The 27,625-nt window shown below is 43.3% G+C and overlaps 1 protein-coding gene across 2 annotated transcripts in view; it reads left to right on the top strand.

The window, feature by feature from the left end:
• Nucleotides 1–27,625, top strand: part of DNAH3 (dynein axonemal heavy chain 3) — an 827,768-nt gene that overhangs the window by 513,820 nt on the left and 286,323 nt on the right. For both annotated transcript variants that reach the window (XM_073591059.1, XM_073591058.1), the window contains exons 28-31: nt 21,587–21,785; nt 22,117–22,225; nt 23,441–23,554; nt 24,572–24,748. In XM_073591059.1, coding sequence (XP_073447160.1) covers nt 21,587–21,785; nt 22,117–22,225; nt 23,441–23,554; nt 24,572–24,748 — 599 coding nt within the window. The remainder of the gene's footprint in view (nt 1–21,586; nt 21,786–22,116; nt 22,226–23,440; nt 23,555–24,571; nt 24,749–27,625) is intronic.

A 27,625-nucleotide genomic window follows, 5' to 3' on the forward strand; every position in this document is an offset into this window, starting at 1 on the left:
ACAGATTAAGGGGTTTAAATATCTGTCTTTCCTGATTTTTTTCACCAACGTACAAAAACAAACACTGAAATGGATGTGAAATGACTTCTGCCTACCCACCAGTTATACCGCTTAATGCTATACCCTGCAAAACGTAGAGTTGTGGCTATTGGAAATGCCCACTTTTTTGAGTCTGCAACATCTGCAGCAACCTGGCTTGATAGGAATGAAAATTCCCTCTGTGCTGAAAATTCTCGTTAATCTATTTTGCCTTGCTCGCACATGCTTCTGCTTACTTTATACGTTATTGTTTGATGGATGAGCCTCACTGCATAAGGTGCTTGCTTGTTACTTTTGTACTTATGCAAGTCTACTTCTATACTCTTGTCTGTTGAAGGTGCATGTACACCTATCTTTTCCTCACTGTTGTATATCCAGCGTGGAGTGCTGATTGGAAACCTCGAGGGGTGGGGTCTCCACATGTGTTTTTTGCTTGTGAGCAGTTGCAACTGTTTGATTGTTACAGGGCAGCACCTTGTTCCTCCACCACTGGATTTCTACAACATGATGTCAACAAGTTTATTGTGCTAATAACACCTGCACTATCTACTACCCAATATGGGTTACACCACCATATGCCACTTGTGCATCCATAACAATTCTGCATGAAACTATTTGTCAACAATCACTTGTGGGCCATACAAGTGCCTCCAGCAGAGATTGCCATCTTGTTCCTTTTTTCTTTTTCTTTTTTTTTTTTAGATCTTTAATATTATTGATCAACAAAAATTTCCCTTTTACCAGCAGGCAGGCTAAGCTGGATTCTCAAAATGATTTATATTTCTGTATGCCTCCATCACTGCAAACATATTCCTCCATGTTCCTCCACCATATATACCAGAGGTACTTAATTGTTTCATTTCATTCTGGATGGACCAATGTGATGTAGCAACACAAATGTAAGTTTTTGGTGGGTGATCGCCTAGGCAGTACATAGTTACATAGTAGGTGAGGTTGAAAAAAGACACAAGTCCATCAAGTCCAACCTATGTGTGTGATTATGTGTCAGTATTACATTACATATCCCTGTATATTGCGGTCATTCAGGTGATTATCTAATAGTTTCTTGAAGCTATCAATGCTCCCCGCTGAGACCACCGCCTGTGGAAGGGAATTCCACATCCTTGCCGCTCTTACAGTAAAGAACCCTCTACGTAGTTTAAGGTTAAACCTCTTTTCTTCTAATTGTAATGAGTGGCCACGAGTCTTATTAAACTCTCTTCTGCGAAAAAGTTTTATCCCTATTGTGGGGTCACCAGTACAGTATTTGTAAATTGAAATCATATCCCCTCTCAAGCGTCTCTTCTCCAGAGAGAATAAGTTCAGTGCTCGCAACCTTTCCTCATAACTAAGATCCTCCAGACCCTTTATTAGCTTTGTTGCCCTTCTTTGTACTCGCTCCATTTCCAGTACGTCCCTCCTGAGGACTGGTGCCCAGAACTGGACAGCATACTCCAGGTGCGGGCGGACCAGAGTCTTGTAGAGCGGGAGAATTATCGTTTTATCTCTGCAGTTGATCCCCCTTTTAATGCATGCCAATATTCTGTTTGCTTTATTAGCAGCAGCTTGGCATTGCATGCCATTGCTGAGCCTATCATCCACTAGGACCCCCAGGTCCTTTTCCATCCTAGATTCCCCCAGAGGTTCTCCCCCCAGTGTATAGATTGAATTCATATTTTTGCCACCCAAATGCATTATTTTACATTTTTCTACATTGAACCTCATTTGCCATGTAGTCCCCCACCCCATTAATTTGTTCAGGTCTTTTTGCAAGATTTCCACATCCTGCGGAGAAGTTATTGCCCTGCTTAGCTTAGTATCGTCTGCAAATACAGAGATTGAACTGTTTATCCCATCCTCCAGGTCGTTTATGAACAAATTAAATAGGATTGGTCCCAGCACAGAACCCTGGGGAACCCCACTACACACCCCTGACCATTCTGAGTACTCCCCATTTATCACCACCCTCTGAACACGCCCTTGTAGCCAGTTTTCAATCCATGTACTCACCCTATGGTCCATGCCAACGCACCTTATTTTGTACAGTAAACGTTTATGGGGAACTGTGTCAAATGCTTTTGCAAAATCCAGATACACCACGTTTACGGGCCTTCCTTTATCTAGATGGCAACTCACCTCCTCATAGAAGGTTAATAGATTGGTTTGGCAAGAACGATTCTTCATGAATCCATGCTGATTACTGCTAATTATATCATTCTTATTACTAAAATCTTGTATATAGTCCCTTATCATCCCCTCCAAGAGTTTACATACTATTGATGTTAGGCTAACTGGTCTGTAATTCCCAGGGATGTTTTTTGGGCCCTTTTTAAATATTGGTGCTACATTGGCTTTTCTCCAATCAGCTGGTACCATTCCAGTCAATAGACTGTCTGTAAAAATTAGGAACAACGGTCTGGCAATCACCTGACTGAGTTCCCTAAGTACCCTCGGATGCAAGCCATCTGGTCCCGGTGATTTATTAATGTTAAGTTTCTCCAGTCTAATTTTAATTCCGTCCTCTGTTAACCATGTAGGTGCTTCCTGTGTTGTGTCATGAGGATAAACACTGCAGTTTTGGTTACTGAAGCCCCCCGATTCACTCGTGAAGACTGAGGAGAAGAATAAATTCAATACCTTTGCCATCTCCCCATCCTTTGTAACCAGATGTCCTTCCTCATTCTTTATGGGGCCAATATGGTCTGTCCTCCCTTTTTTACTGTTTACATACTTAAAGAATTTCTAGGGATTTTTTTTGCTCTCCTCCGCTATGTGTCTTTCATGTTCTATCTTAGCCATCCTAATTGCACCCTTACATTTCTTATTGCATTCTTTATAAATTCTGAATGCTGTGGATGATCCCTCAACCTTGTATTTTTTGAAGGCCTTCTCCTTTGCTTTTATATGCATTTTTACATTGGAGTTAAGCCATCCAGGATGTTTGTTCGCCCTTTTAAATTTATTACCCAATGGGATACATTGGCTAATGCCCTTATTTAATATGCTCTTAAAGCAAACCCATCTCTCCTCCGTATTCTTTGTTCCTAATATTTTATCCCAATTTATGCCTTTTAGCAAGGTTTGTAGTTTAGGGAAGTTGGCTCTTTTGAAATTCAGTGTCTTTGTGTTCCCTTCATGTCTCCTATTTGTGTGATTTATACTGAAACTAATTGACCTGTGATCGCTGTTACCTAAATTGCCCCGTATTTCCACATCTGTTATCAGGTCTGTATTGTTGGTAATCAGTAGATCTAGTAATGTTTTATTTCTAGTTGGTGCGTCTACCATCTGACCCATAAAATTGTCCTGCAAGACACTAAGGAACTGGCGAGCCTTAAATGAATGCGCGGTTCCCTTCGCCCAGTCTATGTCTGGATGATTAAAATCCCCCATTATGATAACACTTCCCATCCTTGCTGCTAATCCAATTTGTGATAGGAGATCCGTCTCCACTTCCTCCCTCAGGTTAGGGGGCCTATAGCATACTCCCAGTATTATTTTCCCCTTAGCTTCATCCCTTTGGAGCTCTACCCATAAAGATTCCACCTCCTCCCTAGCCCCCTCAGTGATGTCATCTCTCACATTCACTTGTACATTATTCTTGATATATAGGCATACCCCACCCCCTTTTTTACCCTCTCTGTCCTTGCGGTATAGGGTATACCCTTGAATGTTTGCCAGCCAATCATGAGAGCTGTTGAACCAGGTCTCTGAAATTCCCACAAAATCCAAATCCTCCTTGTAAAACAGTATCTCTAGTTCACCCATCTTGTCCGCCAGGCTCCTGGCATTGGTGAACATGCCACATAGTTTAGACCGGTCGCATATTGTCCTCGTATTGGGTGTTTCAAGATTGCAACTTGGACTTGCTACTATACTCACCTTGTGTTTTTGTGCTTTGGTTAACCTACCACTAATGCCCCCAATACTACCCTCTGGAATATGTTCCGCACTGGCTATCACTGTCTCTGGACCCTCCCCCCCATCGCCTAGTTTAAAAACCCCTCTAACTTTTTGGCCATCTTCCTTCCCAGCAGATCTGCACCCTCCTCATTTAGGTGCAGTCCGTCCCTTCTATAGTACCGGTTACCGACTGAGAAGTCGGCCCAGTCCTCCAGGAACCCAAACCCCTCCTTACTACACCAGCTCTTCAGCCACTTGTTTACTTCCCTAATCTCCCTCTGCCTCTCTGGTGTGGCTCGATGTACCGGTAGTATTCCTGAGAACACTACCTTGGAGGTCCTTTTCCTCAATTTAGCTCCTAAGTCCCTAAAATCGTTCTTTAGGACACTCCATCTGCCTCTGATTTTGTCATTGGTGCCAACGTGCACCATGACAGCTGGGTCTTCCCCAGCCCCTCCCAGTAATCTGTCCACAAGATCCGTGATGTGCCGAACCCGAGCGCCCGGTAGACAACATACTGTTCGGCGCTTCAGGTCTTGGTTACAGATTGCCCTCTCTGCCCTTCTAAAAATTGAGTCCCCTACCACCAGAATCTGTCTTTCCTTTCCCTTTGCTGCCCCCCCACTCTCACTGGAGGAGTTCTTCCCCTGGCAGCTAGGAGAGTCCCTCATCTCCAGCAGTGCTGGTCCCTGACTGGTTACACCAATGTCACTCAATGGAGCGTACTTATTGGGATGCTCCAGTCCTGGATCGGCCTCCCTGGCACTTCCCCCTCTACCCCGCCTGACTGTCACCCATCTACTCTTTGCTAGTGCCTGCACCTCTTTGTCTCCACCCGCCTCTGTGCTGGCCCCTGCCGGCACCTGCCGTGTACGTTCCTGGCTCACCTTTAGTATGGAGGGACTTCTCAGTGCTGACAGTTGCTTCCCCAGATTCAAAACCTGGGCTTCCAGGGAAACAATGTGCTTACATTTTGCACAGCAGTATTCGCCCTCGATCGGATGATCAAGGAACGCATACATGCGGCAAGATGTACAAAGAGTCGCCTCTCCACACCCGCCGGGCATCATACCTATTAAATTTGGTGAGGATTTGGGGATTTTACCCTGTCCAAATTACCTAACAACTAGCTTCCTGGCACTAATACTCAAGACAATACACAGGTACACGACAAGACAATACACAGGTACACAATACACAAGTACTAACGATCCACACACACTACTCAGACAACACTCAGATACTCACACTACACAGGTACTATGACCCCTGTTATAACCTCCTGTTTTAAACTCTTGTTTTTAACTCCCACTTAATCCAGCTCCACTTACACCAAGCTCCACAGCTTCAAACTGAGCACGCTCAGACTGAGTCCTACAACAAGTTAAATAGGCACCTGTGAGCAATTAACCACACCCCTTAATTGATAGACTGATGAAACAAGAAAAAAAAAAAAAAAAAGCTATTTAAAAAGTGACAGCAAAAGGCAAATTAAAAACTAAAAGGAAAAGTCCCCAAAATGCAACCCAGCAAACACCAACAGACAGCAAACACACACCAACAGACAGCAAACACACACCAACAGACAGCAACACACACCAACAGACAGCAAGACTTGTATACTCTAACACTTGTTTTTAACTCCCACTTAATCCAGCTCCACTTACACCAAGCTCCACAGCTTCAAACATGCTTGACCTCCTTCACAAAAGTGATCTCTGAATTAGGGTTGTTAAATATATGGACAATCTGTCACTCCTCTGAAATGCAATATTCATGTTTTTCATGGACAGATATGTCCTTATCCAGAATTGATCCTGATCTGGTCAATTAAATGTTTTCTATGACTGTACATGATGTTTTTTTGTCAAGAAGCCTCTCTGATCCCTCTTCCCTGTTACTGATGTCCTATTTGAGCCATCTTGCCCATAGAACTGGATGGAATTTAAATTAATTTTGGCTCACACTCCCACTGCCATTGGACCCAATATTCTCTAAGCCTGAGGAATTCTTATCTCCGAATAAGGGTTCAGCTTCCAGGAAATATGAATCTGAATTTATAGACTGTTGATGCTGAATGCTAATATGTTCCAAATCCTTATTCTAGCACCCAGGTACAATGGGTGAATGTCCAAGTTCTGCTTAAGGACATGGCCCTGTTGACGGCTGAACATAGGTGCTTCTTTACACACCAGAAGTATTTCATAGGGAGCAAACTGATCATTTATTAGCCAAGGTTACCCAGACTCAGAGGTATTACAATTTTATTGGACATATTATATTTACCTCTGGGGATAGTTTACATCGTGATACTCCAGATATCCTAAATTAACTCCATTCCTTCTACTTACACGTATATACCTTCAAAGCTTGATACAATCATCAGCTTGCTCTTAGAGCAGATCTTCTTTCCAGTAATTACTACCCATGATAGAGAGATGTTAGATGCACCCTTAACATTGGAGGAATTTAAGGAATTAATTCACTTCTCACAAACAAGGCACTGGGCTCTGATTGCCTGCTGGGCAAGCTCTATAAAAAGTACCATGATACTCCTTGATACTCTGTGCTGACTTCATTATCACCCAACTTCCCACTTTCATGTAAAATGTCACCTTAATTGTATTTCCTAAACCAGGAAAAATTATGTGACTAAGCCCAAGATTTTCCACTCTCACATTCAGACTCTACAGTCCTGGAGGCAACTGACTTTTCTCTTTGCATGTGGGCATTTGGCCTAATGGTGTTCTCCCTTGAGGCAGTTTCATGGTTCAATTTTTGTTTTGGACCATTGCAACTCTACATACCAGCAGAGTGGGACAAGAAGGTGCAGTCTCCAGATTGTCCCATATGCATGATCAGAAGAACCAAGCTTTCTCTGGCTTGGTGGGGCACAGATTTGGCAGTGAAATCGGGAAAATCATGCGTCCATTTAACTTAAAAGGTACCCACAATGGATGCCAGCCTATTGGTATAGGGAAGATCCCTAGAAATCAGTTGTCCTCTCAACCTCTTGTCTGCATTAGACAATGCCACGGCTGTTGCATGCATCAACCATCAGGTTGGAGCCAGTGGTCTTGCAACTCGCTGAGTGATAGATCACTTCATTCAATCCTTGGCTGCTACACATATTCAGGGTGGGGTAAAATGGCAAATGGACTTATTCATCTGTCGACGTTTTAATTCTGGAACACCAAGGGGAATTCTAGGCTGCTGTTAAATGCTGGGGAGCAGATTTGTCTCCAGGTCTAAGGATCATCTAGCCTTTGCAGTGGGTGCTCTGACAAATATCGTCTTTCACAATTCTTTCTTGCCTACTTTGCAAGATCCAGATGGAGGGCATTTTGGTAATCCTCATTGCACTGAATGGCCTACGGGGACATGGTACTTGTGCACTTGTGCATACTCAGCTTTCTGGCAGCCTCTACTTGGGCCTTCCTGGGGGGGGGGGGGGGGGGGGGGGAGTCGGCATCTAGCTTCTTGATTGTCTTTGTGATATAGCTTGGCTGTTGACAGGATTCTATTGGTTTTTGTCATCCTTATGTTCTTAGTAAGGTAGAGAATCAACTCCTACCAAGTTTACCATTGCACTTGGATAGTGTATTCTTTTTGTGCAAGGTTGGGGAATCCCACTCCAGAAAATATTCTGTGAAACAGTCTTGAGTCCCCTCAAGGGTAATTTTCTTGGTCCTAACCATTCCTATTCAATAACCACTTGCCTCCTGCTAATTTGTAAAAGCCTGGTATGGGGTGTCCCCAGTGACATCAGCAAGTGATTAAAAATGTATATTTCAGCCAAGATTATCTAAAGGTAACCACTTAAATAATAATGAAAATGATGTCCCTCTTAGCTCTCTTAGCTCATCCAGAAGCAGATGAATATAGATTTTCAATATTATTACTAGCTAGAAGGGAGTTTGGGCCGTGCCGGGTTAGTGTATTGTATGTGATGGCTTGTTTACTGTCCACAGCACAGAGAAGCAGAACCTAATAGGCTTCCTTTCCAAATACAGAGATAACATTTTGGAATAGTACATATTTTCCTAAGACGTAAAAAAAATAAAATAAAAGCAGTCATGAGTATTTATACTGAATAATAATTACTGAATGTAGTGTTCGCCTGAAGTTCTGTTTAAATATAGAGCACCTTTCCTATGCCCTGTACACACGATTGGACATTGATCACACATTCCGACAACAAAATCCATCAGATTTTTTCCGACGGATTTTGGGCCAAACTTGTCTTGCATACACACGGCCGCACAAAGTTGTCAAAAAATCCGCTCGTTCTGAACGCGGTGACTTAAAACACGTACGTCGGGACTATAAACAGGGCAGTGGCCAATAGTTTTCGTCTCTTAATTTATTCTGAGCATGCGTGGCACTTTGTATGTCGGATTTGTGTACACACGATCGGAATTTAAACGATTGGATTTTGTTGTCGGAAAATTTTATATCCTGCTCTCAAACTCTGTGTGTCAGAAATTCAGACGGAAAAAGTCCGATGGAGCCCACACACGATCGGAATTTCCGACAACACAATCCGATCGCACTTTTTCCATCGGAAAATCTGACCGTGTGTACAGGGCATTAGAGTCCTCGTAGAGGGTTTAGTTAGGTTTAGCATCTTTAATATTGCATTGTTATGACATAGTACAAATAGGCAACTTTGGCTAATTGTGGTTTTGGAAAAGATAACGCGCCCTAAAGAAGAATAAATACCAAAATGCAGTTTATCTCTATATTGTTTACTTAATAGTCAGAAGCCTTGAGCATCTGTCAGTTCATGAACTATATCTTTCATCATACAGTGCATTTAAACTGTGGCTTCTTCCATCAGAGCATACTGTGTAGTAATGTGCAATCACTGATAGGTGTGAAAGAAATAGATGAGTTTGGTGTCATATGCACTCCTGCTGATAATGAGAGATGCAGTTTTCTATTGTGTGGCTGTATAAGCCGGACTAGAAAGATTTTTCTTTCCAAAGGTTTAAATTGTTTGCGTGGCTCATCTAGTATCCTCCGATGAGGTAGTGATAGCATGTAAATATGCAGTACTGTGCAAAAGTTTTAGGCAGGTGGGAAGAAATGCTGTAAAGTAAGAATGTTTATTTTTATCAATTTACAAAATAAAATGCAAAAGTAAGCAAACAGAAAAAAAATAAAAATCAAATCAATTTGGCTCCAAATTAGCATTAATTTTTACAACTGCACACAGTCAACAGTCACAGTCACACTGACTGTGTGCAATTCTAAGAATTAATGCTAATTTGGAGCCAAATTGATTTGATTTTGATTTTTTTTCTGTTTGCTTACTTTTGCATTTTATTTTGTAAATTGATAAAAATAAACATTCTTACTTTACAGCATTTTGATGGATTAGAGTCAGGTATATGATTAACCAATTATACCAAGCAGGTGCTAATGATCATCAATTTCATATGTAGTTTGAAACACGGTCATAAACAGAAGCAGCTGTGTAAGAGACTTAGAACTGGGTGAAAAACAGCCAAACTCTGCAACTAAGGTGAGGTTGTGGAAGACCGTTTCATGTCACAGGTCATAAACCATGGCAAGACTGAGCACAGCAACAAGACATAAAGTAGTTATACTGCATCAGCAGGGTCTCTCTCAGGCAAAGTTCTCAAAGCAGACTGGGGTTTCAAGATGTGCTGTTCAAGCTGTTTTGAAGAAGCTCAAAGGAATCAACGAAAAATCACCAGCCTTATTTCTACGTTTACTCCAGAGTAGGATCCTAGCCTTTATTTGGGTCCAAATACTACCTGACTGCACAAATTTCACAACTCACAATGCTTCATGTGACCTTGATTACTCCCTTATGGGTGTTTCTAGAAATCCCCAACTACACCCCTATCCTGGTTTCGGTTCTTCTGTGGCTCCCCCTAAATTATGCCCCTCCTCCCTGAGCCCCCTTATGGCCCATAGTTCGCGCCTCTGGGGCTCGGTCCTTTACTCTGGCAACCTAAGGTCCCCCTTCCTTCCACTTCTCCCTCTCCTGAAAAACCCACTCTTTCCGCTTTTCCGCCAGGGTTGGACCAACCCCAAGCCTTTGTTTGGTGGCCTGCCCAAGGCTATTCTCAGGTGTGCCACTTCCTGGGATCCCACACTTTTCCATTTTGGGTCTTCTATCTGTGAGACTCACACCGTGCCCTCTGCAGAGTTGTATTGCTACCCACAACTCCGCCACTGGATTTCTGGCCTCCATCGCAATTCCTCTTTCCCGTTCCAGAAAATGGCCTTTAAGCACAATTGCCTCCGCTCACCTGGAGTCCATGGGCACTATCGCCTCGATCTACTCCTCCTTAACTGCTGGAGGGGTTCATCTGGTTTCCACCCATATATTTCCAAATGGGAGTGAGACATAGCGGCTCCTATAGACTTAGAGAACTGTAGTAAAACATGGTCAGTTGTAACCAAATGTTCCACACAGTCATCGTGGAGGCAGCTTAAAAGGTCCTCCTTTGCTGGTACTGGGTTCTGGCCTGCATAGCTCACTCAAACCTGTCATATAGTGATAGATGTTTCAGGGGCTATAGCCAACATGGAGATCAGATCCATATTTGGTGGTCCAGCCTTCGATTGGTGGGATTCTGGTCAAGGGTCTACAGCCACCTATCAATGCTTTTTCAAGTTCTTTTCCACAAGGACGTTCGGCATGCACTCTGCCATTGCCCCCTTCCAGGCCTCTTCTCAAACCAACAGAAGTTGGCCTTGTACCTTTTTATAGCTGCAAAACATGCCAATGCTACAGCCTGGAAGAAGCCCTCTTTTGGGTTTGCAGAGGTGAAGAGCATTTTAACTACCCTCATGATCCATGAGAAAATGATCAGTATTATCCATGACTCCCACTCAAAATTCCTCAAAGTGTGGAGCCCATGGTGATCTTATGCTCTCCCCACTTTGCCCCTGACCAGTCTGGGTATCCCTCTGCAGAGTGCAGTCCAGCCCTTACTTCCCTTACTTGTCTTGTCTATCCTTTTCTTCTTTTTCGCAAGACTACTTGTCTGCCTCTTCTCCCCCTATTCCCTTTTCCCTCCCAACCCCCCTTGGTGGTGTTTCTGCACTTTTGCTAACCCCCCAAAAAATGCTTCTTTTATATTTACATGAGCTTTTACTTGTTTTGATCCTCTGCGTGGAACTCATATGCTTAACTTGTACTTTGTTGTGTTGTTATTTTCAATAAAAACTATTGTACCTGAAGAAATACAAAGAGTCTGGCAACATTGAGAATCAAAGACACAATGGTCGGCAAAGGAAACCTAATGCAGCAGATGAAAGACAGATCTGTCACGTACCTGATAGGAGACTGAAATTACAAGGTGGGCCTCTCTTGCATCTACTTCCTGGGCCCCACTGAAGGTGGAACAGAGGGTACCAAGGAACAGGAGAAACATAAGTTCCTGCAGATGTTGATGGGAGAACTTGCAGCAGAAGATGTGGTCCCAAGGAGACTGGTAAACCAATGGATCAGGAACAGTAGTAATGTTCAGAAGTCTAGCCCAGGTTAAAGGTGCACTCCGCTTATGCTGTTGGTTCAGGATGTGTGGCTTGTCGGAGCTCTCTGACGACTTGAGGCAGGAACATTCAGTGGTGCACAGAGCTGGTGCAGCAGACAGCCTAACAGGCATTTGAACAGGACAGGAAGAAAAGATCAGAGACACAATAGTGTGGTCACAGGAATAGCCAGGGTCATCAACAGGCAGGCAGCAAGGTACCAAATCATGAGCAAAGCCAAAGTTCGGAACGGAGCCGGGTCAGAATTAACAACAGGTCAGAAGCAGAATCTAAGATTGGGTCAGAAGCAAGCCGGTCAGCAACAAGGGAATCGTACAGGATAAACGCAGGACACAGGGAACAGCTGAAGATCAGTCAGCACAGAACATGAGCATATTTTAAATAGGTAGTCTGGCACCAACAGGAATTTTTGCATGCATGCACGCACCTGGTAACCATGCGAATATCTGCACACCAGACATCTCACAGAGATTCCCAGACAACATCATACTTTTTTTTTTTTTTTTTTTTTCCACTTCAGAAACCAATAAGCAGAGGGCTAAATCAGCTCGATGTTCATTGACTGGTCGCCTTCTCCGGTTTACATCATAGTGGATAATGCGTTACCTCTAATTCCTTTTATATCGTCCCTCTGAATACTTTAATGTACCAATTTAGCAGCAAGTCCTCCCTTGTTCCCAACTCCTAAGCTCAATCTGTAGTGGCCCTAAAGCCCGGTGACTGATGAATCTTTATCATTTTCTGGGTCTGATTAAAGGGGGAAGGGACTCGTATAAGGAAGTAAAAATGTAGAAAAGATAAAGGAAAATCAGAAAAGGGATATATAATAAAAGACTTATGGGCTCCCCATGCCCGTTCTTTGCTAAACTGCCCAGAGTTACACAAAAAGTTTACTTATTCCCAAATCAACCCCCCCCCCCCCCCTCAAAATTTAACCTGCTAACCATCAAGATTATTTATTTAATCAAAATAAGAAAGAACAATAAAGAAGAAAAATAGGACACGCAATTAAAAAAAAAAAAAAAAAAAAAGAAAATATGCGTACCAAAATCACTTCACTATAGCGCTCCTTGATCTCAAGGATCTCAGTTACCTGTATAGTTACATGAAGCCCCTCTCTTGGACTAATCCTTCGCCTTGCCTACTAGGGACCACCTACTTTCTCTAGCCATGGCTTCCACATGCTTTCAAATTCTTGAAGGTTGCCTCTCTTTATATACTCCACCCTTTCCCTACTCAGAGTATCATTAATAGTAGAGATCCAGTCCTTCACCGAGGGGGGGTCTTTTGATTGCCATCTTAGTGTTATCATCTTCCTAGCCTGAAACAAGGCCCGCGTGATGGCCAGTGTGGTGCTTAGTCTCTCCCCCAGAACTCTTCTATGCCCCAGGATACAGGTTATGGCCTCTTTTACTACTGTAGTGCCAAAGATACTTCCCAGGTTTCCGGTCACTTCTTCCCAGTATCTAAATAGCTTGGGACACCTCCACAGCATGTGGATGAGGTCTCCCGACCTCTGACATCTGGGACAGTTGTCATTAGGCCTTCCCCCAAATTTAAAAAGTCTCTTAGGTGTATAGTAGGATCTATTCAACAAAAGTAGATGAGAGAGCCGCTGTAAAGGGGACACCGAAACCTGTACACTCAGTTCCAAGGTTTTCGCCCATTGTTCCTGGGTCATTCCCCCTATATCCTCTTCCCATTTGGCTTTTAGTCCGTGGAGTATCCCCCCGCTATTATCTGGTTTACTTAGTTGATCATAAATTCTTGAGATTAGACCTCTAGTAGGGTTTACCTGCAATATGCACTGAAGTAGAGGCATTTCTTCCCAGCGCGGAGTCTGAGCTTTGAATTGTGCTTTAAGAGCGTGTTCTAGCTGGAGATATAGGAAGAAGGAGCTCTGAGGTAGTTTGAATTCCCCTACTTATTCCGGGAAACTCTTTAGCTTGGTGTCGTTATAAAGCTGGCTTAGCCTTCTGATGCCAAGGTTCACCCATTCCCCAAAAGTACCTATTTTAAGAACTTCCTGTAAATTACGGTTATTCCAAATAGGAGAATAAACTGTTGGATCATCATATCCCATCATTTTCTTGACAGTTTTCCAGAGTTTAATTAGCAGCTTGATAGTTGGATAATTGTCATGGAACATATCCGCCTCTAGAGCTTCAACTAGGGTGTTATGTGGAGTACTTAGCAATAGCAATTTGCCATTGGGGGTGCCAGCTTTCGGTATCCCACATCCTAGCAGCTGCTGTAGCTGAGTTGCTAAGAAGTAGCGCTCGGGGTGTGGGAGGGCAAAACCCCCCTCCCGTGTGGATAGCTGAAGCACTCGAAGTCGAATCCTGGCTTGCTTCCCCTTCCAAATCAACTCCCTAAAGAGGCTATCAATTCTTTTGAACCACTTCTTGCCTATCCAGACTGGCGAGTTGTGCAGGATGTATAGCAATTGTGGCATCCAAACCATTTTTATTAAGTTACATCTTCCTGCGGCAGACGGGCAGGCGCCTCCAGATTCCTATTTTTTGTTTCAGCTTTATTAAAAGAGGGGCGAGGTTTGTACTGATATACCGGGTTGGATCCTTCGTCAGAACTATTCCCAGGTATTTCAAGGCGTCCACCATTACCATCTGGGGTATATCGCATGCTGTTAACTCGCTGATGGGATCTATCGGCATAAACTCGGACTTCTCCCAGTTTATCTCTAAACCAGAGAAGCTGCCGAAATCCTTCACTATCCTCATCGCACTCAGTAGTGAATTTCTCGAGTCCCCCAGGAATAACAAAATGTCATCCGCATATAGCGCGATTTTTTCTTCGCCCGATTTTCGCAGAAAACCAGTTATCGCTCTGCTTTCCCTTATGGAGATGGCCACGGGTTCCATCGCCAACGCGAACAGCAAAGGAGAGAGAGGACACCCCTGCCTAGTCCCCCTTTCCAGCTCGAACCAATCTGAAAATTCGTTGTTAATTTTTAGTCTTGCCTTAGGGCGGGTGTATAACATTCTAATCCACCTTATAAAAGACGTACCAAATCCGAATTTCTCCAACACGTGCCATATATAGCCCCACTCCACGCTATCAAAAGCCTTAGATACATCGAGGGTCATTAACACTCTCGAGCCTACATTTTCCGATGGTAACTGTAAATTCAAAAACGCTCTTCTAATGTTCAGGCTCGTAGATCTATTGGCTATAAAGCCCGCCTGGTCCTCGTGTATCAATTTATGAATAACTCCGTTCAATCTTACTGCTAGCACCTTGGCAAGAATTTTTAGGTCAGTACAAAGTAGAGAGATTGGTCTATAGGCGGTTACATCCAGTGGGTCTTTCCCTTCCTTCTGTAATACAGTAATTGTTGCTTCTAACATTGAAGCAGGCAACTGGCCCCCCTCAAGTGACCCCTCCAAGGTTTTTAGTAGTTCAGGGATCAGCACTTCACCATAGCCCGCTACTGCTTGTTGCAGTTCTGCTACCGTTATTGGGGAGTCTAATATGGCGCTTTCTTCCTGTGATATCATAGGAATCGCTAGCCCCTCCAAAAAGTCCTCCATCATCGCCTCCTTGCCCTTTTTCTGGGAAGAGTAGAGTTTTTTATAATACCCCCTGAAGGCTTGTACAATTTCTGGGGTGCTTGAGGTTATATCTCCACTCTGTAATCTAATAGCGAGGACCGTGGATGGAGCTGCATTTGATTTTACAAGCATTGCCAATGTTCTTCCTACTCTTTCCCCCTCCACACTAAATTCCTGTCTCTGAAGAAGGCGCCTAATCTCTGCTTTCTGCATGACCACTAATTTATACTTTTGTTGTTTCTCTTGCCAGGTGCTTTCCAGCTCCGGGGTTGGATTTCTGATAAAGTTATTTTCGGCCTTGAGAGCATCCCTCAGAGTCCCCTCTTCCTCACTCCTAGCCTCTTTATTAAATTTAGCCATCTGCTGTATTAGGACCCCTCTAAGAAATGCCTTGAGGGTGTCCCATAGCACAGGGGGAGCCGCCGAGCCCTGATTGAACTCCACGAATTCCCTTAAAGTGGGGAGAATCCCATCCGATTTTTTAATTACTTCGAACCAGTGTGGGCTCACGCTCCAACTCTTCCTAGGCTTAGACTCTCCTACATTTAATGTAGCCACCATAAGGGAATGGTCTGAGATACCTCTTGGCCAGTATGCAATTTTTCCTAGCAGCTGGAGTGCCCTGGGATTTCCCAGGACTAGGTCTATCCTTGAGAGCGTGGAGTGTGACAGCAGGTGTATTGCAACGCGCCTGGGTTTCGCACCCTCCATAAATCTACTAACCCTACTTCTTCCAGAAATAAACTTAAACGGGTCTTCCCTGATTCCTCTGGGAGTTGTCGTATCGGGAATCTATCCAATTTTCTATCTAGGACCTCATTAAAGTCCCCGACAACTACTATCGGGCATTCCTTTTTATCCAACAGAAATTTATGCAATTTAAACATTATATCCAAATTAAAGGGGGGAGGGATGTATATGTTTGCCACTACAAACATGACGCCGTCAATAGAGCAGAATAAAAAAATATATCTACCCAAATCGTCTATACTGGTCTGTCTGCAGGAAAATTTTACCCCAGCTTTCACAGAGATACTCACCCCCCTACTAAAAGAGGAGTGAAATGCATGAAATTGATATTGAAATTTTTTCATTTGTAGCTGCTGGCTGGTATCCCTAGTTAAGTGGGTTTCCTGCAGACAGACCAGGTCCACCCCAGAACTCTCCAGCACAGAAAACACTGCCAGCCTTTTAAGAGAAGAACTCAGGCCCCTAATATTCCAGGATCCTGTTTTCAAGGGCCCGACTAACATCTAGATTCTAAAGAGCCTGTCTTGTGACAACAAGTATTACCCTATATGTCCCTATTGTTTTTATAAAGTGAAATTTATGCGCCTCTTTACTCAAAAAAAAAAAAAAAAGAAAAGGGAAGGACATAAAGAGAAAGGAAGATTTCTCCCAGCAACTGCTGTATTAATTCCAAATATGTGCATATTATGGATTCTAAAATACACGCTTAATTTAGTCAAGTCTACCCTGCTTTATTAAAATATACTACAAAAAGTGCCTGCATGTGTAACAATAATCTGTAAGTGGAGGCCAGGAGGCCTCCAGTGTGGTTTCTAATGATGTAGGTGTTCGTAACAAGTAATTTTCCCACCCTATTTCCCTTCCCTCCCAAATTCCCTCCCCTTCCCTTCCCACCCCGCCTAATCTCCCCTACCCTCCCACCCCATCCCCCACCCCACCCCCATATCCCTACCCACCTCTCTAGGTGTATCCCCTGGGGATTTACCATGACCGTTACCTCTTACACTAACACCACCCTTTTACACCAATTCTTCCACTCACAACCCCACACCGCCCTTCACCCAAACAGCTGTGTGCACCCATCCCCTCCCGTCCTTCATAACAAAAACCGTTAACAGGTGCCGGAAAAGGGTAAAATCTTTAAGAGGCACCCCCCTCCGGAGCAGAAAAGAATAAGGCAGAACAGAGGAACAAAGACAAGAATGCAGCCCCTATACCTCCCAGTGCCCTATCGTATCATCCTATCAGCTCCTCGGCCTATTATATCCTCCCCCATTCTCTACGTGGGTAATTTTTTCTCTATTATCTTCCAGCCACTTCTCAACTTCAACGGGGGAGTTAAAAAACAGAGTCTCCTCCAGGGCCACAATCCGCAACCTCGCTGGGTAAAAAAGAGCATAGGGCACCTTAAGTTTTTGTAGGTTGCGTTTTACCTGGGTAAACTCTGCTCTACGCCTCTGCAAGTCCGGAGAGAAGTCAGAATAGAATGATATTTTTGCCCCTTTAAAAAAGACCTCCCCTGCTTCCCTAATCTTCCGCAGTAAAGTCACTTTATCCTGGTAATTAAGAAATCTCAGGAGTAGGGGTCTCGGGTGACCCCCCCTCCTGTGGTGCCCTGAAAGGGATCCTGTGAGCTCTTATGATGGAGAACGAAGCCGAGAACAATTCTTTCCCGATTAGCTCCCCTAACCATTTTTCTAGAAATGCAATTGGATTAGCGCCCTCACTCCTTTCAGGTAGACCTATCAGTCTCACATTATCTCTTCTACTCCTGTTTTCCATCTCATCCATTTTAGAGGCCTGCTTAGATAACTGTTCCTTCAGCCATTTTATTTCTTTGATTATTGGGTGCACATTGTCTTCTAGCCCACTAACTCTTTCTTCCAGGGCGGTTGTTCTCTCCGCCGTCTTCTGTAGATCTTGTCTAACCATTAGGAGATCTGCTTTAAGACCTTTCATCTGTTCACAGAGATCTTTGAGCGAGCTATTACACACCCCTACAGCCATGAATACATCCATTAAGGTTGGTTCTTTATTCAGGGGTAGATTCGGGTCGTTTATTAGCTCCAGGTTCACATTTGTGTTTTGATCACTTAGCTCTGGCCCTTTATTACATGTTAATTTGGAAGACTGGGTAGCCAACACACCCCCTAAGGGCTGTGAATGTGGCTGGCCCTGGCTTTTCCTATCCGATGTCCCCCCCTGTTGGCCCTTTTGCTGCGTCCCTTTTTTTGGAGGGGTCAGAGCAGAGGCATGAGCATATTGCTCCAGTTTTGCTGCTGCTGCTGCTGCCGCAGCGTGTTGCGAATTTTTCTCTTTAGAGGAGCGTAGGTTCTGCATCATTCACTCCTATAGATATACTTATAGTTAAACAGCAAGAAATTAGCAGCACCTCTCCACACTCATCCACCCGCTGAATAGAATAACCACCTTATTACTCTAAAAATGGAGTGTGTGACAGGTGTATGGAGGGGGGGAGCTCTCTCCCCAACACACCCCGACACGGGGGAAAGAGAATTTCAAACAAGGGGAGACTACAGTACCTTAAGTGGCTGGGGTGGGGTAGCTCCCCTCACCCATGAGCACCTCAGCTACGGCAGTACTTAATGCAGCCTCCCTCCTTCACCGCAGTTTTTCGCAGCTGGTTAAATGCTGCTAAGGCAGTCGCCAGCAGTCTACGGTTGGTAAGGTATGTACTCAGGTATGCATGCAGTCACTGAGGAGCCAAGGGTTTTTAGCTAGCTTATGGCTTATAATGGCCCCACCTAAGAGTAGGGGGATTGGTATAATCTTAGTAACAAGGGGACCCCCCACTACCTATCTTCCCCCGCCCGTATCGGCAACTCACCCAAAAAGGGAGAAAAAAGAGGAGTATATTTTGTTTCCTGTATTAGCTCACTCTGTTCACACATTTAGTACTACCACAGCAGCAGGTGAGACAAAATGCTGACACTTAGTTATGTTACTGCACAAATACCAAGTTGCCAGAAATTACCAAGGAACTACCAGGGATTACTTCTGAACCAGGGATTGTCACACAATTTTTACAGCAGAATCCGGTTACCATATAAATGACCCCATGCTATACTATACCAGCTCCAGCCGACTTCTATTCCGTGCTTAGCATGAGAGTGTGGGAGTGAAAGTGAAAGCTGCTGCAGCGTGTAGGGGATGACGTCTCTCCCAGAGGATTCCTCAGCATTCGCCGGACATTAGGAGGTCAAGAGAGCTCTTAGCAGAGAAGCAGAGGGGTCAGCACGGCACCGGGCTCGTGGATACAGGCATCTGTTGAGGAGCCATAGCCGTCCGAGGCGCCGTTCCTGTGGCCGGGGGGAGCGATGAGAACGGGGGTGGGACGGAGCACACAGCGTCCTTGCTCTCACTCACTCCATGCGGCCGCTCATCAGACACCCACCCTTCCGGTCACGCCCCCTCCCCAATTCATCACTTTAGATGGATTTCAAATTCCGACAACATCATACTTACTTTCCTTTAACATCCGAGGATGTCCAGCAGTGCCATCAGCACAGAACTGATGGAAACCGGTGGGACCCAGGCACACCCATCTACTGTCTGGTGAAGTCTGGCCAGAAGTGGTCTTCATGGAGGAAAGCCATACCTCTGACATGGAAACAAGGTCAAAATTTGAAATGTTTGGCTGTAGCAGGAGGCAATTTGTTCACCAAAGGACTGGAGAGTGATACAATAAGGTGAGCTTGCAGGCAACAGTGAAGCATGGTGAAGGTTCCTTGCAAGTTTGAGGCTGCATCACTGCAAATGGAGTTGGTCGGGATCAATGGTGTCCTCAATACAGAGAAATACAGGCAGATGCATACCATCAGGGAGGTGTGTGATTGTCCTGAAATGTATTCTGCAGCAGGACAACGTCCCCAAACATACAGCCAATGTCATTAAGAACTATCTTCAGCATAAAGAAGAAGAAGGAGTCCTGGAAGCAATGGTGTTGGCCCCCACAGAGCCCTGGTCTCAGCATCATCGAGTCTGTCTAGGATTACATGAAGAGACAGAAGTATTGCAAGCAGCCTACACCCACAGAAGATCTGTGGTTAGTTCTTCAAGATCTTTGGAACAACCTACCTGGCGAGTATCTCAAAAACTGTGTACACAAGTACTGTGCGTATCTAGGAGATTTGATGCTGGCTTGAATGCAAAAAATATTAATTTGATTGAATTTCTCTTCTGTTTATTTACTTTCAATTTTGTTAATTGATAAAAATAAACTATTAACACTTCTATTTCTGAAAGCATTTTTAATTTACAGCATTTTTCACACCTGGCTAAAACTTTTGCACAGTAGTATATACACATATATTCTTATTTAAAGTGATAGACAACTATTAAATAGTGTCTATAAAAATTGTCTGTGAAAATTATAGACAACCAAGAAATAGTGTGTTCTGAAAACCGTATGAAGCAAAACATGATCGTATTCTGTACATAAGTTCCTTTGATGCACTGGGGTTGATTTACTAAAACAGGAGAGTGCAAAATCTGGTGCAGCTGTGCATGGGAGCCAATTAGCTTCTAACTTCAGCTTGTTCAGTTAAGCTTTGCCAAAAAAACCTCTAAGCTGATTGGTTTCTATGCAGAGCTGCACCAGATTTTGCACTCTTCAGCTTTAGTAAATCAACCCCACTGTGTCAGTTTAGCTGCACAGATCAACACACGCTCAATACTAGAAATTGAGACAAAAAAAGGACAAAAAAAGATAAATAGTGCCTTGCCATTGGAACAATGCAAACACTGTCTCCCCCACCAAGCTGCACACATTTGAGTGCGTGGGCTGATGTGAATTAACCCTTTTTTTTCTTCCACTTTTACATGCTGCGAAAGCATGTAACAACTTTTAAACAACTTTAAATTCCTGTACACACGATACCAAAATCGGATGGAAAAATTTGTACGATAAGCTGTCTGCCCATTTTTCGCATCGTTGGGTACGGTGCTTTTGATAGCCGATTTTGCTTTTTCGTCGGACAAAAGCTGGATGTGCAGACTATAAAATTTTTGTCGGATGTAAACTCAATGTCCGATTTTTGTGTAATTAGTACTGTTTTCGTACGAATAAAATCGTAAGAGCACGACTGCGCATGCTCAGAAACAAAAGAATACATACAAAACTATTCAACACATTACGTCACTTCTGATGTTGTTGTATTCTGTCATACGAAAATTTTAGTTTTGTGAGTAACCTCTTCACTTTCGACATAAGAGTAGCATACCACAAAAAATGGACATTCGGTCATCTGAAAATATAAGCTTGTGTACGAGGCTTAATTCATATGATAACAATAATTAAAAAAACTATAGCTGCTGCTCCAGCACACCTAGAAGTGGTTTAAGGCCTATGCACACTACACCAGACTGCGCTGCAATGCACACATTTTTGCATATTGAAGCGCATTGTTATAGCTAGTCCATTCAAAATAAATGCTGTGATGCTCCTCAACCTACAAAAATTTAGTGCATGCTATATTCAGAGCACCACAATACACATACCATGCATTGTGATGTGCAGGTTCCTTGCGATACCATTCAAGTATAATGGAATTGCAACCAACACACATGTACCACACAGTATGGTACCACATACACTTCAATACATGTTACCACAAAATGTAGCTATTAATGAGCCCTTAGTTGGACTCAAGCCATGTGAGCAAATTCTGGGTACTATATTCAAATGCAACAATATGATGAATCTAAACAAGTTTCAATGAGGTTTACAAACAGGTAACATAATAATATTGTGCAATTTTCCACAGCTCGTGATGTTGTTGCAAAGCTGGCCCAGGATAAAGTGACTGACCTAAGTGATTTCCAGTGGATCTCCCAACTGAGATACTATTGGGAAAACCGAGACGTCATGGTCAGAATGATCACTACTGAAGCCAAGTATGGTTACGAGTATCTTGGTAACTCCCCGCGTTTAGTGATAACTCCACTAACTGATCGCTGCTACAGGTATGGATGTGAAATACGACTCAGTGTCCTGTGTTGCTAAAGTAAATCCAGTAATTGGAAAGAAATAAGTATAAAGGAGTTTAATATTATGAAGTAGACTTTTTACAGATTTAATAATGAGTTACATGCAATACCTAAAATGATTCTGTAAGCCCATTCCCTCCCATCAGTGCACAATTAATTGTGTTTATTCTGACGTGCACTTGTTTTCTATAGCTGTTCCTTGCCTTTGTTTTCTAATATTACTTTGGATACTTCAATCATCATTATTAAAGGTAATGACATTGATGAGAACTTCAAATTTATGAAAGATTTCTCGCCTCTCTTATAGAACATTAATGGGCGCATTGAAGCTAAATCTTGGTGGCGCGCCAGAGGGTCCAGCTGGAACGGGTAAAACAGAAACTACAAAAGATCTTGCTAAAGCACTGGCCAAACAGGTAATCTTTTTTAAATAGTAACTTTACAGATCAATTTGTTTAGTTTTGGGGGCAACCTGCAGCCTGTGTATGTTTCTTTATATAAATGTAGCAAATATATGTGTCTATATGCTATTTAGACCTTTTTCATTTTCCTGTTATGCCATTCTGTCATCCTCTTGTGGCTACTTGTATATTTACTCTTTCAATATCATTTTAATTTATCCATAGGCTGGGTTGCTAAATAAGTCAGAGATATACTTAAAGTTATTGTAAACCTCAGACATGAAATATGAACAAAGTATATCCTTCTATAGTGTGTACTTGTCTCAATTAAGAGCTTTCCAGGGGAAAAAATGTCAGTCTTTACATCTGATGGAGCTGGAAGTGATGTCATGACCTCCCGGGATCATAGAGATGGCCAAAGTCTTCAGCCTGCTCTGTGGTAACCCATCACTGAATCGGATCTCAGGCTCTCTGATCAAACGGGAGAGCCCAGAGAGGTGCCGATGGGTGTCCCCTCCTGCTGCCAGTAAAAGCAATGCAGTGGCTAATCAGCTGCTAGGATGGCTTTTACGTTAGGGGAATTGCCAGCTGAAAAGAAAGATGTCTGGGATGATGCCTGTAGCTGCATGCATCATACAGATATCCCAACTTCAAGTCCAGGACAACATCTGGCGTCCTACGGGTGGGAAGTGGTTAAATGAACAATACAGTGAAAGTCCATGTCAATTTTGTTTGAACCTATTTGTCTTATTTTGTTTGTTTTTCATTAGTATGGTATATGGTTTAGTAAAAAGTACTAATGATATGCCAAGTACAAAAAAAACATTTCAGCTAACCATATTTTAACTTCCTTGAGTTTGGATCAGTCAGAGCAATGACAGCTGCCTGATATAGCTCATTGTATTTTGCTTTTTTTTTTCTTTTTTTTTTTGTCATTGCCCATATGAATTTGTAAACATAACACACACACATAATTTGTATCCTGTATACAATATGCAATATCTCTAACACCTCTGTTACTGGACACCTCAGTTTAGACATATATTGATAAGACATTTAAAAGTCAATATAGCATTACATTCATTTTTCTAATTGTTTTTAGAAGATTAGACGGCATAGCAGATAGAAAGATAAGAACAGTTTTATTCACCTTTTTTTTAGTAAGGTGTTAATCAATAGTAAACAGCACGATAAAATGACAGTCTGCTTTTCTTTTGATTTCCCACACAGTGCGTTGTGTTTAATTGCTCAGATGGCCTTGACTATAAAGCTATGGGTAAATTCTTTAAAGGTCTAGCACAGTCTGGAGCCTGGGCATGTTTTGATGAATTCAACAGAATTGAGGTAAAAATTCAAAGCGAAAATGTGCTAATAATTTTGTTTTTAAATGTTTGCATTTACAGGAGCAGTCCACTGAACAGGTTTAAATAGAGGAGAGTATAAGTGAAGTTTGTAAGTCTTTATCATCTTCATGATGTTAGGCAGTTTGGGTTCTCTTTGCTGTCTGTCTCCATTTACCTGCTCTAAGGGCCCACACACACTACCGCTTGAATGTCACAGCAATTTTGAAAAGGTGCCTGCACTGATTTTGTGCAACTTTTGATGTGACTTTGGTCCAGAGAATGTAAAGTTGGATCAAAGTTGCACCAAAAGTTGCTCCAAAGTCACACTGGAATTCGTGCAAGTTTGAAGACACACTAATGTGAATGGAGCCTAAGTTGCAGACCCATAGCAGTGCCTGGATGTTCTAATATCTAAATAGAATTTGCCGAATGACAAGGACACACAAAAGTCACTGCATAGCAGTATCGAATGTAGGACAAAGATAATGGCAGCAAATGTGTGAGGTCCCATTACTGGCAATTGATGTATTTAAGCCAAATAAAATTGAACCTATGGCTGTACTTAAAGAGCATCATTAAAGTTGATTGGATGGGTCATAAATTGGTAATGTTGATGCTATCCTGTTGGATCTGTAAAGATCTTTGTAACTGTCAGCATAGAATGGGCAGTAAATAATTATTAATACTAATAAGGGAACATGTCTAGCGTTCTGAGCTTCTATAGTTAGCAGCTCAGAGATAGAGATGACAACTCCCATGGAGACGGAAAAGGGTCAGGGCCTATATGAGATACAAGGTGGAATAACGCAATTTTTTTCGTTGATTGCAGTGTAGCTAAAATTGGCATTGACAACATATTTTTTTCCTGTTGAGGGTGCATTTACTGATAGAATATGTAATTGGGAAACATGCTTCATAAATGTGATAAAATGTGGAAAGATAATAATCCAAATATTTTCAAATCTTACATTGATTTTGTAAAATACAAGCTGCCCTGTAACAGTCTCTCTTTATGTAGGTTGAGGTGCTGTCAGTAGTGGCCCAGCAGATTCTCAGCATACAGCAGGCAATCATAAGGAACATGAAGACTTTCATGTTTGAAGGAACAGAACTGACCCTCAATCCAACCTGCTGTGTGTTCATCACTATGAATCCTGGATATGCAGGTCGAGCTGAACTTCCAGACAATTTAAAAGTATGAAATTATTTCTTCCAATAAGCAACATTGTACAAGGCAACAATTATGAAGTTCTGTTTTGTTGATTTAATGTAGTCAGAGCAAAAAGGCCATATCTCATTGATAAAGAGTATTTACTTGATTACTATCTGGACTACATTATGGAGCATTATGTGTCCTTGGTTAGCAATGGGAAGCTTTGCTGCAACAGCACTGACACCCTTGTACTGTATTTTGTTTAGTATTAGGCTCCGTTCACACTGCTGCGATGCAAGAACCCATGCAAATCCAGTACAGGTTCCCGCATCGCATACAACTCACAGGTAGTTCACACTACCTTATGCGAACCGCTACGGGTGTCAATACAAAGTTAATGACACCCCCAGATCGGTTTGCATATCGCAGTGCCAACTGTCAATTCGGACAGGAATCGGATCACATTGGTGTGAACATCCATGCGACCCGATTCTGGTGTGGACCAAAGAAAGGGTCCTGCATGACTTTGGCGATGCAAATTCAGCCATACAATCTGTATGGCTGAATTTGCATTGCACAGACATCGCATGTGATTTGCACAGTAGTGCGGTGTTAATCACATGCGATGTCTGACATTGCACCAGTGTGAACCCGGCCTGAGTGATTGGCGAATCTGCCTGAGTTTAATTCGCCAAGAGTATTGTGAATCTTTTTTTGAATTTCAGCAAACCTGAGCTTGAATCCCATTGAAGTATATGGGGGCAAATTGTGTTAAATTCTGGCCATTGCTAGGGCTAATAGGCCAACTACTGTAAAAAATAAAGGCATGGGAAGCTGGACACAGCAATTGGGGATATGTACCTATGAAACAAATGAAAACAAAAATACCATACAGTGGGAAGAGGGTCTTTTCATGCAGCTTTGAGGACATTATTGAAAATACACAAAACCATCAAATAATATGCTTGGGGTGCCTTAAAGCTGTATGTGGTGTTGCAGAACAGTATGATTTTCACAGTCTCAGTGACAGCATACACTGATGGCTCATATTTGGCTGTGGAATTGATGTTTTTTTTTCATACTATGTGGATTATACGCCACCAATAGGTGAATGGACACTGGTACACTCTAAAGACAGGAAGTCCTCCTCCCTATATAACCCCACCCATACCGAGAGTACCTCCGTTTTGGTTTCTGCCTGTAATGCTTCTCTTTTGGAGAGCTGAACCCTGGTACCCGGCACCTTGGTCATATTTACTATACCAAAGAGTTCTCTGGCAGGGTGCTATACTGGTCCAAGGGAGTGGACCCCTTAAATAAAGGGGACCCGGTCCTTGAAGGTCTGTCATGACACGGCCCGCCGTGATGGGTGAAGGCTGGTTCTGTCTGTGATTCTCCAGCAGTATCCTGCGGGTAAGTCAGAAAGATCCTAAGGAATGTTTAAATGATTCACTTTTAGTCGATGCCTTGCCTTTGTTTTGCCACTAGAGGGTGTAAAACAACATACCTGGCGTCCAGCATTTCATGCTTTCCCTGTGTTTATGCTCAAGTGTCAGCAATCGCTTCTGCGGACAGCATTGCTCCCTCTCCACTCTGTCAGGCCATGAGTAGGGCTTTGGAGGACCATCCGCCTTCAGCACAGTGGTTAAGGCTCCCCCTGGTGAGTACTCCTCGCCCCCCCAAGCTGTCTCCGCCATAGGACCAGGCCTGTCCTTGCGCGTGCATGCGGGCGAAAAGGCGTCCTTTTTTCAAAAAGGAAATAAATAAAGGGGGCGGAGCTTTCCTAGCACCGGGGGCGTGGCTTAGACGCCGCCGGCGTGCACGTGGAAATGGTGTGCACGTGATACACTGCGCAGGCGCAAGGCTTACTGACTTCATAAGCTTTTCACTCTGAAAGTGTCTGGTTGGCTGACGGAGGGACACAGAGCATACATAGGTGTTTGGATACAGGCATTTGTTGAAGGCACGTCTACTTAGCATTTAGATTGAGCATTTATAGCGGCATAATATTCATGTTAGTGCCTCTGCTTTTTGTGCTTAGGACTATGTCTTCCCGTAAAAAGGGGAATGCAACAGGGAGGAGCGCAAGGTCCCTGCGGTCAGAGTCTGAGGCTCCTAGTCGCACGTCCGCATTTCAATCCTCCCCTGAAGGACCTGGAGCATCTGGTCAGTATGAGCCACCTAGACTCTCAGGTATTGTAGTTGCCTCCAACATTTCAGCCTCTGCATTCGTCACTAAGGACGATTTAGCCTCAGCGCTGGCTGGTTTGGAAGGGAAAATAGCTGATATGCTCGCATTCTCCTCCCAGGAGGGGAGAAAATGCGGCAGATCCCCTTCTCCTGCCCTTGACCTTCCAGTATTGGAACTGGAATGGGCAGGAACTACTGAGGTTCCTTTGGGGGATCAGGCAGAAAAGAGTTCGGATGGCACCTCTTCTGAGGGGTCATCATCTGAAGAACCTTTCTCAGCCTCACAATCTCAGAGATTGTTAATTCAATCCCTTACGGAGTTGGTCCATTCTGGATGTAAGTTGCCCCCTGCAGAGGTGGATGATGATTCCTTCTCCTCTTTGGGTTCGCTAAAACCCCCACATGTTTCGAATGCTTTACCTATGCACCCGTTGCTGGAGCAACTGATTTATGCTGACTGGGACCACCCAGATAAGCATTTTTTACCTCCCGAGAAGTTTTCTCTTCTTTATCCCATGGAGAAAAAGTTTACAAAGAGGTGGGATTTGCCAGCAGTAGATGCTGCTATCTCCTCTGTAAACAGGTGTTTAACTTGTCTGGTGGACCATGTCCAAGTATTTAGAGATCCATCTGATAAGAAGTTGGAATCTTTGTTCAAAGCCTCATTTGCTGTAGCTGGTGTAGCCTGCAGTAGCAGCAATAGGCATTCGTCAATCAGTTAGGGACGAA

This window comes from Aquarana catesbeiana, linkage group LG06 (assembly GCF_042186555.1).
Source record: "Aquarana catesbeiana isolate 2022-GZ linkage group LG06, ASM4218655v1, whole genome shotgun sequence".
NCBI lineage: Eukaryota > Metazoa > Chordata > Amphibia > Anura > Ranidae > Aquarana > Aquarana catesbeiana.